The following is an 11,629-nucleotide window of genomic DNA, read 5'->3' as shown; positions in this document are numbered from 1 at the left end:
GAGAGAGAGAGAGAGAGAGAGAGATATGCTGTTAAAACTATTGGTTTCATTCAGATAACTGGTATGTGTCCGGTGCACCAAATTTAGTCATAAATGGTTGGAAAATTATTCTAAAGATCAAACTGAACATCTTTGGCCAACAGTATCCTAAACATGGTTCCAATGTTACTGTCTCATCAGACAATGAAGGATGCAGTTCTATAAACATTTATTTGGAGAGTATGTCCCATCGAAAACCGTATGATATATTTCTGAAAAGGCGTGTACAACATTATGTGGTAAGTAAATCACAATTTCATTGAAAAACAAGTAGAAGATTAATCCACTTGGATAGCCCAAGGTTTATAGGTCCCAGGCTTGTCTCTTGGAATCTAAACAAGAAAGGAACATAAACAATTATTTAAGCATGGGATTGTTTAGTATGAACTAAAACATAATTATCATAGTGAACATTCTAGACTACATATTTGCTTGATAAGGTACAATACAACATACCAGGTCTCCATTGTGGGCTGCTTCAGTTATGTGCAACGTTAACAGCCAATAAAATACTCTACATGAAGCATTTTCCTCCAATCTTGAGAGCCATCAAAGAAAAATGGGGCAGAAGATGGAACACTCTGTATTGCTGCAATTTGAATCACATGGGAGTTTCCTACAGCAGTGCATCATATCAGTAGGCTGGGAGTTGTTGGGTTGCTGTTGTTTTAGGCCTAACCAGGGCTTTTTTTTCTCATGGAACGCTCAGAACGGAGTTCCGGCACCTTTTTTGGATGGAACCTTGTAGGGTAGGCAAGGCGGGTTGCATGACATGTGTGAGTTCCGGCAACTTTTTCTTTTACAAAAAAAGCACTGGGCCTAACAATACCATAAATGCTATTGTAACAAAATTATTTTATTTTGCTTTATTTTAGCTACTTTGCAATCTTAAATATTCCCAAAATGTTTGGAAATTTGAAACTTGCTTTTGGTTAGTTTACTGATTTACTCTATATATCTCCATATATTTCCTGAATCTTTTGTAAAAGCTTGAATTGCTTTTGTAAAAGCTTGAATTGTTCCATCATTTCATGAACACTGAACCTGATTGACTTGAGCAGAGTAACAAGTGAAGTTTTGTTTTGTTTTAAACTGAAGGTCAGTGTTTTAAGAAGGCAGCTGTAAAGTTACAATTGCATACATACTAGTTCGTGGTGTACAAATATTTATGAAACACCTTTTAAGCATCCGATTATTTTGCTATGAAATGAACTTTCCGCATTTAACGGGCAATAAAGCAGCATATTTTTATTGCATTGCATAATAACACACCAAAATTAAACTCCACAGAAACTCTCATAACATTTGAGTTGGTCCTGGACAAACTCATAATACTAAAATTCAGAGTGCCTAACACAGCTGAATGATAGAAAGCAAGGATAGCAAAATACATTTTAAATTAGTGATATCAGTGAATTGGTGGCTCGTTCAATCAATCAATCTTTATTACAGTCACAGACCAGCACCACAAACAAAAGCATTAAAAGCAATAATAATAGTAAAAAAACAAAAGTAAAAGGCAGATAGAATAATATATTGTGGTTAGTGGTGGATTATCAGTGGGCAGTTAAAATTCGTCTAATTTTACATATAGCATAGCAAAATTTGGCCACATTCAAAGAAACTATTGTGTACTGATCCAATAATAATAGTTGCACATAAAAGATCAGTATTTCCCAGATATTTTATTAGGGAAGGTGTTATAAATTGAATCGGTGAGTCCTTATAGAAGATGCAGTACTATAGTTTCACTAGTGTCCATAGGGACACAGTCTCAGCTCATATAGTATTTTTTTGATCAGCCCTCCAAAACTGCTGTGAGAAGTGCTTTGCAGAGTGTTAAGGTTAGTGCCCTTCAGATTTGGGGGGTGGCTATTTGATATAAAGGTTTTGTTGGTTTAAAAGGGGGGTGTTGACTGCTGAAATAAACATTCTTGAGAAGAGCAGCCTGATCTTGCTGGATTTCCAGATCTTAAATACCGTATGTTGTTTAAGTGCAGTATGTGCACATTCATACCCCATCATTAAAAAAATTGGTGGTTCAGAAATGGGAGAAGCTTTGCAGCTTACACAGTAAATCACAATAAAATAATGTAACAGAGCTTGAATCACATCAGGTAGTGGTATTAAATGTCTAACTGGTTTTGGAAACACAGAGGAGGAAGGAGAACCAGTCAGAAAAGATTATTTAGTTCAGGGTGGAGGGGGAATGTGAAAAAGGGATTCAAACTAAGTGTGCTTAATTATGCTAGGTATCATTGACTGGAAGAATTCCTTTGGCAGGCTTTCAAGCTTCTGTTAGATTATCCTATGAGCAATCAAGATTGTTCCAGTAATCCAAGTGGTTCTTTCCTGAGTTTGCCAGCTCACAGGGCTGGATGGGGATGGGAAGGTGCTGGGTCCTGGGAGAAAGGATTGTGTCTGTCTGTCTGTCTGTCTCTCTCTCTCTCTTTGTCTCTGTCTCTGTCTCTCTCTCTCTCTCTCTCTGTGTGTGATTCCTCTTCCATCTGCATTTCCTAATACCTTCTGAAAAGTTGCTGGAAGAAGAGAAAGAAGATGCTTAAGAGCAGCTTGAGAGGCAATGCTGCAAGAACAGGGATAGTTGACAGTCTCCAAACCCATTCCTCCGGTGGGAGCCTTCTCTGGCTACAACAATAAACCATCATGTACAGAGTAGATAATCTGGAACAACTATTCTGTTTTCCCCCCCTCAGCTTTAACTTTTCCTTACTTACAGTATCTTAACAGTATTGAGCATTTCAGACTCTGCCTTTATACTCTTTCATTTACAATCTTTGCCTTGCTGGTTGAAGTAGAAATGAAGGTTAGATGCAAAAGACAGAGAATATGACAGGGCAAAGTCTTACCATCTCTGTAAAGTGATCAGCACAGGCCATGCGAATCCTCTCTACATTCAGTGGACTGTCCAGTGTGAAAACAGAGTTTAATCCTCTTTCCTTCCGTGCAGCACCTATTGCATCTCTTATAGCAAAAAATACGGAGGATCCGAGGAATACTCCAGATTCTCCCAATCCCTGGAGAAAAATAAAAATAACCAAAGGGAAGGAAAAAAAATAATTGGTGCAATATTCTTGTACAATAGTATTTAAGTTATCTATTACAATAATTTCACACAGCTAGCAATCTGATCCAGTCATCCTATTCTTATAACAGCATCCTAAAATTCTGAATATTTTCAGTGTACAAAAGACTAAGCCCCTTGTGAACTGGAAATACAGAAAGTGTATTACAGTTTGCAGAAATTGCATCAATTTCTACACATTACACATGACAGATACTGAAGCTCAATGTGGGAAGAATCCAGAGAAAGAAATATTTTGGGGAATATTAAAAAGGCAGAATATATTTCCCCAAAGGATCTTAAAGGCAGAAAAGCAAGGCCAGTTTTTCTTAATAGCCCCAAGCAGAAACTCAGCAGAAACCATCTTTTAGAAATGCAGATGTAATAATCCATTCAGGAAGATTGGAGCAAAGGAAGCTAGGAGAAACTGATGAGATTAGGAAGACAAAGACACCTAAAATCTACTTACCCCCATCCAAACTCTAAGGACAGGCAACATAATAGGATTAATCCACCAATATCAAAAGGGCACACTCAAACTCAATTCAAAGTAAATGACACAGGAAAAACAAAGCCTCAAACAGGAACAGGAAACAACCTCAAAAGCCCAAGAAGGTGTAAAAACCCACCACTCCCAGCAACATGTGGTTAGCTTTCCCAGAGCCATGTTTCTGTTTGGCTTTGCTCTTCAATAAACTACAACCTTTCTAAAGCAGCCTCCATTTTGTTTATTCACAGCTTGGACAGGACCCTGATGAAGATTTTTCTTTCAACATCAAATACTTTGGCCATCAAATGAGAAGAAAGGACTCATTGGAAAACTCCCTGATATTGGGAAAAATTGAAGGCAAATGGAGAAGGGAATGGCAGAGGATAAGATGGCTTTATATAGTGTCATCAATGCAGTAGGCATGAGTTTGGGCAGACTCCAGGAGACAGTGGGGGAAAAGAGGGCCTGGCATGCTACAATCCATGGGATTATGAAGAGTCGGACAAGACTTATTGACTGAACAGCAACAAATGTAGTTAAAAGGATATTACAAATTCAGTTTCCACAGAAAGCAACAAGGAAGTTTTTATGGAAACCTTGCATTTGAATTTACATATTAAGTAATTAGTAAGTATTATGCAAGCCCCTCTTTCTTGGTCATCAATAAATGTTTTAACTGTAATTGCTTTATACAACAAAACTTCTTTTCAGGAAAATGTTTATTTTTACTTGTGATGCATAGTTTACAATCAGTTTTTATTTCTTAACCCTATTTTCCTATTTTTATAAAAATGTAAGATTTACTACATATTGTCAGACTACTGAACCATCCAAATCTAATGTGTTTTCAGTTGAAGCCATGCCATCTTCAAAAGTCTATCAAAAATTGCCTCAGCTATTAGACTGAAGCACTACACATTTCACTTTTATAGAGACCAGTGGTTAACAATTTCCTGTTTGATTAATATTGCTGCTCTTGCTTTCTAAATTAATATGTAATCTTACTGTCCATCTGTAGGGTTAGCCGTCTATAAGAGTTCTGCCCAGATCATTTTGACTTGGAAAAAGTCCTTGATTTTTTAATTTTTTAAAAAAATATCTGATGGTGATGTTTTGTTTTTAATATTAATTTATGATACAGAGTTTAACTGAAGGGTTGTTGCTTGTGCTGTTATTTTTATTGTATCTTATTGACATAAACTGCCTGGAGTCCTGTGTTTGGGCAAATCCAAATTATTACAATAAAATAAAATAATCATCATGCCTCCTGGAAAAGTGATTCATAAACCTGGAGCACTCTGCAAGCTGTTCTTTATCCTTTTGTGGAGAAAATAAATCTAGCAAAATGGAGGCTGCATCCTTCTTCCCACTGACCTCCATCTTTTGGACATGATCAGGGTTAAACCAAGGTCATATCTTTGCCTATCAGACTCAAATTGACCCTCTCTGGCCCAAAACAAAGTCCCCTTGTAATTCCATCTTAACTAAACAATAGAAGTCTTCTCACCGGCTCATAATACAACCCAAGGGCAGCCCTAGGAACATAGTAACAACATACTGGTAGTAAGAATCCTCAAAGTTCCATCCTCAATCAGCCTGATGACTCAACATTCCATTTCTTTTAACAGTGGACATCTTGGCTCTGCTGCCTTCCTGAAAGGCCCATTTGCCTAATAATAAGTAGATTGACAAACTCCTGCCTAGCTTTCACAATCTGGCATCAAAATCTGATCTATTGGTTTTCGTGCTTTATAGCCCTTAACTTCAATAGAAATATTTCCTTGCCCGTACTTCGAGACCTCCTCTTTCTTGTAAAGCAGACATGCAGCAATCGTTAAATAAACATTAAATAAATAAGCTGGCATTTTCTTCTTGGGGTTGTGCTCCTCACTTCAACAGTCCCCGGACAATCCATATTATTTGCTTACCCTGGAGGAGTAGATAGCAATTGGATTTGTTGAGTTTGGCACCAAGTAGGTTCTAAGGTCTTCTGGAATATCACAAACACCCGGTATGTGATATGTGTCAGGACCCAATGTATACTGCTGTCCTTCTGGGGAGAATTTTATTTCTTCTGATGTATAAAGTCCAAGTCCTTGAATAAAGCCACCTTCAACCTGAGAAAATAAAATACACATTTTATGTTTTGCATATATTTCTTCTAAGAAAATAACTTCTTAAGTTTGCAGTACTAAGCATACTTCCTTGGAAATTTGTTTCCCTTAATGTGAATAGGCTAGTGCTGTAGAAATAATCTTTTTTGTTCTTCTGCAGAGCAGTAACTCTGAAAATTTTCTTAAACCTGGAGATATCTAGTCATTGGACACTTCTGTTGACTTGTGAGAATGCACTAAAATCAAGGGCAAGGTAGATGATATCTTGATGTGATAGTTCCACGGTACAGCATGTGCTGGTCTGCAGTTCTTGTTTAATGGTTCCATCCTATCTCAGGATTTTTTGGACCTATGAATCTTTCCACAAAATGTAGAAAATACATATTGGCTTTCTATGTCTTAACTGCCATCCACTCTTAATTTACATTCACCTAGCAACTGTCTTGTTATTTATAAATTTATTTGTCACTTAGGATTCTTTTATTACCCCATCATATTCCAACTCCATCACATAAGCAATATTTATGTAGAATTAAAAGAATAGTAAGCATTGACAAGCATTGCCTTCTAGGTCCCCTGCCCTTCTGCACTTTTCCATTCCAACAAGCCTGTTACCATGTCCCATTATATTCAATCACAGTATTTCACCATTACTGAAGGGAGATGTATTTATTTATTTATTTATTAAATTTATTTGCAGCCTATCCCATACTGAGATGATGTACAGGATATGTGAATGGAATGTTATGTCGTAAAGAATAAAGAGAACCTCTTTCTCGAACATCCATTCTGAGAAGTCCATGGGTGCTTGGGATTCTGAACGCAATCTTTTTCAGCTATAAATCTCAATGAATCAGCTACTACTCTTTATTCTTCCAAGCACTGCTTCTGTTGCAAGTTTATCAGACATCCATGAATCCTTCTTGCGAATATTTCATTGCTATAATCTTAAGCCCTTTACCCTAATTACAGCCCTCCTTCCCTCCATTCAGTTTTTCCCCCAGAGACAGATCACATATACTGTAGTTTGATTGGAAAGAGAAAGTAAAAACAAAAAAGATGCAAATATAAGGTCTTGCAGTAACACATCCTTGTATACTAATTGTGACATCATAGGACAGCAGCACTATTGTAGCAATCTGGAAATAAAAATGCCAAGATAGACTAAAAATTAATGCAGATTTGCACTGTTTCTCTATATAATCAGGATGCCTGGAAGCTTCTTAATATTCAAATGTGAAACAATACAAAAATAAAAAATTCAACAGTGTAGATTATCTAATATATAAGAATGCAATGTGATAAATAAGAGAAAACTGAATTCTGCAGCATGGATATACAAAAACATCACTTTCTTGTTTAGTTATTACAGCCTATCTAATCCAGTCTAGGATTGATAAGAAAATGATACGGTGTTCATTTAATTTATCTTTTCACTTACCACAACTTCTACCTATTTACTATTAAAACTCTCATTGTCATGACTTTTAACCAAGCAAAATGGTATAAGGCAACAAGGTACCTCAAATGGGCTAATTTACATAATGTGTCCAAAATCCAGAACCCATGACACCTGAGGGAATGAAATTTGGGAAAGTGTTATTGGCGGCTGCTGCACTGCAGGGCTGCTGCTGTTGCAGTCACCTGATCTTTATTTTCAATATTGTGTGACTGTTTCCCAACCAGTCTCACAATCCTTTGCTCCTTCTTCCATTTAACAGCAGCCACTTACCTGCCGGCTGGAAGGGGGAAAGAAGGGAGGGAGGGAGGGAGGGAGGGAGGGAAGGAAGGAAGGAAGGAAGGAAGGAAGGAAGGAAGGATCTGAACAATAATATGCAACTGGGATTCATTTATTTGATCTTTCAGGAAAGCTTGTTTGCTTGTAGTTACAATAAGGTAGGAATTTAAAGTACATACCTGCCCTATGTCAATGCCTGGATTGATGCTGAAACTACCGTCTATGACAATGTCAGTTCGGAGGTTCTGTTGCACAGATAAATTATCATTAACACATTTTATAGCAGTTCAAGGAAAAAAATGAACAGGTGTTGACATTTAGGCCTATAATATTATAATGACAAATATATTACTACCATAAAGTTTGGGGAAATTTTTCAAGCAGGCATATTTGGGGTTTTGGTCTGGAAGGTCATTGAAACTTTGAACTTGTCCTCCTAGACTAAAGCCTCTAAATATGGTTATATGTCAGCTATTTTATTAAGAGGAACAGGCTAGGGGAGAAAGGAGTACAAGCACAATATTTTTCTGCATCTGATAACTCTAAGAGGATTTATTCTGTCCAAGAAAACATCACCAAGCTGAGACCATAAAACAAATGCTGTTCTTGGGCAAAGCCTCAGAAACCACTTGGGAGTTCATGAGAACTCTGGTCCTGACCCAAGTAATTTCTGACTGAACTTAAAATCAGGCCACGCATTAGGCTTGGTTTGTACCTTGGAGCAGTGGCAATGTTATCTAGAGTTGGGAAATGTTACTATCAATTCCTTGTCATGGACAGATTTTGCTTGCTGGTTTTCAATGATTCTGGTGTCACAGGGAAGCAGAGCCAATGTGAACAGTCTGCCTCAAGTACCCAATAGATCCTAATGAGTTCCAAAGGGAACTTGTAGTGTTCCTGGGCTTGTGGTGCATGATTCAACTGAGTCTCTAAATGCTGCTTGGAATGAAGGCAGTTTTGGCCTTGGATCAGATTGTGCCTATGCAGTTTCTCCAGACACATAGATCCTAGAAGGCCCCAGGCTTTCAGAGGAGTGTTGGTGATGAAATAGCCTAAGAAAGCTCTACAGTGTCCCTGGAGGAAAACGAACAGTGAACTTGACCAAACATGGGTAAAATCTTTCTTAAGGATTGGCAATAAAAACAGTGAAACAATTATTTCTCCATCCCTATTGCATCTGCAGAGAGGTGGTCAGTAACCTCTTTCCTCCTGAGTACGAAGGAGCCACAGGAACTCTTGCAGGGCTTCCGTGAAAACAATTATAGTTAAATGTCAGACAAAGTTGCTCAGTTTGTCTCACAATTGGAATTTGGCTCTTCAGATCCCAAGGAATTGCCTGAGGCAATTGGTGATCTGGGAAGCGTTTGAACTAGTCAGTCCTGATGAGGTAGATGAGGCAGACAAAATCTTTAGAGCTGTGAATTATGTTCTGGATTCCTGTCCCTCCTGGTTGATTAAGGTCTCCTGGGAAGTGAAGGTGATTGAGTCCATGCAATGGTAAATGCTTCTCTGTGGGAGGGGATGGTTCCATCCACCTTGAAGGAGATAGTTGTGTGTATCCTTAAGAGATCATTGCTGAACACAATGATCACATTCAATGTTCAATCTTTCCTTTTTAGGAAGGTCATTGAGAATTGGTTGGTTTAAACTCCAAAGATCTCTGGAAGATGTAGATGATTTGAACTCTTTTCAGTCAGGATTCAGGCCTGATTATAATGCTAAAACAGTATTGATTGTGCTTATTGATGATCTCTTGGAGACACAGTATGGAAAAGTGCATCCATCCTGGCCATCCTTGATCTCTGAGTGGTATTTAGTCACTGATCCTGGTGTTCTTCTATGCTGGTTTAGGGTATTGGAATGGAAGTCATCATAGTATGATGATTTTACTCCTTTCTTTATAGCTGCTTCCAGTTGGTGTTAGGAGGGTAGGAAGAGTTAACACAAAGCTCTGCTTTGTGAGGTGTCTCAGGGCTCTGCATTCTCTCCACCCCTATTTAACATCTACATGAAGCTGGTATCATCCACTGGCATTGGGTGCCATATCATCAGTATGCTAATAATACCCTATTACAACCCCATCCTGAGCCAGCCAAGCAATGTTGTCAAGATCCTTTCCTGATGCCTGGAGACTGTAAAGGTCTGGGTGGGGGTTCAGTTTTAAGTCCCCCCCCTGCATTCAGTTCCTGATATTTTTCATCTTTAACTCTGTCAGAGGTGCACTTCGCCAATCAGTGTGCAAGTTTGGATTCCTACTGCACTTACAGTGCCTAACAGAGCAGGTAGTAGCTGTAACTAGGGGGACCTTTGCACAGTTTTGTACATCAATTGCACCCATTTCTGGACTGAAAGGTCTTGCTCGTAGTGACTCATATCTTAATTACTTTCTGTTTGGATTATTATCACTTGCTGTACATGGGGCTGCACTTGAACAGGACCTGGAAGCCGAGCTGCTCCAGGAAGCAGCAGTGTGGGCAATCTTTGGCATTTCTTGTTAAGCTGTACTGGATTCCAGTAGGCTTTCTGGTGTGATGCAAGGTGCTAATTATCATTTATAAAGCCCTACACGACATGAGGCCAGGCTCTCCCACTGTCTCTACTTGGCTGTCTCTGCTATGCCCATATTTAGCAGAAGGTGTATGCTCTATGATGTGATTGGGATCATTATTAGCTTCAGATGGGGAGAGGCCATTGTATGGTGTGCAGATCGGCATCCTAACACAGGGCAGCACAGAGCTGCAGAATCTCTTTTTGCCCTCTCTGAAGCTCTTTCTCACAGTGACAATCTTCCATTATCTTGTGATGGGACATATGGGAAACTGTGCCATAAGATCTATGCTAAATGTAGCATACTTAAAAAACAACCATCTCATGTTCATCCCAAATGTAGACCTCTCCTTCCCCTCTGAAAACTGGTCTTGTCTATGGACATCACCCTTTTTGCTAGTTGCATTAACATTCCACCCAGTGAGGATCTTCATCCCCTGACCCATGTTATATACAGGCCCACAGCCACCCAATCATTTCCTGTCTTCCGCTAAGAAACCACCTGAAAAGATGCCTTAGCACATTTGCCCATTTTGCCTAACATCGTCTGTGCCAAGGACTGAACTTGGAGCTTTCCACATACAGTTCCACATATGCTCACCTTCCTGCTTTATGGACCCTCTGGCAGCATTGTCTAATTCTACAAAGATTGTTTTAAAGTATTGACTACAAACAACATACCCTATAAAAGATTTCCCCAACCAGACGCAACCTGGATATTTCAGACTACTGCTTCCCCTGTATCTGCAGGTGATGACCTGGAACTTAATAGTGTCCAATCTAAATAGGCTCTGATTTGCTTGAGCCAATAGTTGCTAAAGTTTGCCAACTTGAGTGGTCAATTGTTTATACCTTTTAAATATTTGCTGATACATATTACAATCTCTCTATGTTTATCCTTCAAAATGTTGGGTGGTTGAGCGTTGCTTCAGCGCAACAATTGCTCATCATCCAAATCTAAAAGGCGGGAGGGTCACTTAATCACCCCATAAGCTATCCCATGGTTGAGCAGAAAAGTGGAGAATATAGTCCACTTTTGGACTGGACTTACCTTATGGTCACCAGTGAGGCAGTCAATCTCAACTTCAGAACATGCTGCAGCAAAAACAAAATATGGAAATGCGTGTCCTTCTCCTTTCTCCCAGTCCATATAGACAACATATCCTCTGATGGAAAAGGGGAAAAAATTAGAGTGTTTTCTTTAGATGTCTTTTCAAATAGACATGCACAAAACATGTGAAAGGACCAAATTATTAAGATATTCTGAAAGAAATTTTAAAAAGGATCTGTGGTGAGATGAAGAAGGTCCCCTGTTTTAGTAGAAAATAACAACTGGAAATTGATTGCTAGAGAGAAAAACTAATGACAATAGTCATTCCTAATGTATCTAATTCAGTGTTTTTCAACCTTTTTTGGGCAAAGGCACACTTGTTTCATGAAAAAAATCACGAGGCACTCCACCATTTTCCGCACCGTTGGACCTCCCCACGGTCGCTACACGAACGGTCGTAAGTCGAGGATGGCCTGTGTTCTCAAGGGGTTGGACTAGATGACCTCCAAGGTCCCTTCCAACCTCTTCTTCTTCTTCTTCTTCTTCTTCTTCTTCTTCTTCTTCTTCT

General features: G+C 38.8%; 1 protein-coding gene across 1 annotated transcript in view; it reads right to left on the bottom strand.

Moving 5' to 3' along the window:
- AOX1 (aldehyde oxidase 1) overlaps positions 1 to 11,629 on the bottom strand; it is an 83,383-nt gene continuing 71,754 nt past the window's right edge. The window contains exons 31-35 of the mRNA XM_081336845.1: positions 11,062 to 11,176; positions 7,643 to 7,708; positions 5,540 to 5,728; positions 2,907 to 3,074; positions 1 to 371 (exon numbers count right to left, since the gene is read on the bottom strand). Coding sequence (XP_081192971.1) covers positions 318 to 371; positions 2,907 to 3,074; positions 5,540 to 5,728; positions 7,643 to 7,708; positions 11,062 to 11,176 — 592 coding nt within the window. The 3' untranslated portion in view covers positions 1 to 317. The remainder of the gene's footprint in view (positions 372 to 2,906; positions 3,075 to 5,539; positions 5,729 to 7,642; positions 7,709 to 11,061; positions 11,177 to 11,629) is intronic.

Source organism: Vipera berus, assembly GCF_964194415.1.
Source record: "Vipera berus genome assembly, chromosome: 1".
Lineage (NCBI taxonomy): Eukaryota > Metazoa > Chordata > Lepidosauria > Squamata > Viperidae > Vipera > Vipera berus.
Note: the sequence above shows the minus strand (reverse complement) of the source record. Positions and strands in the feature narration are given on the sequence as shown.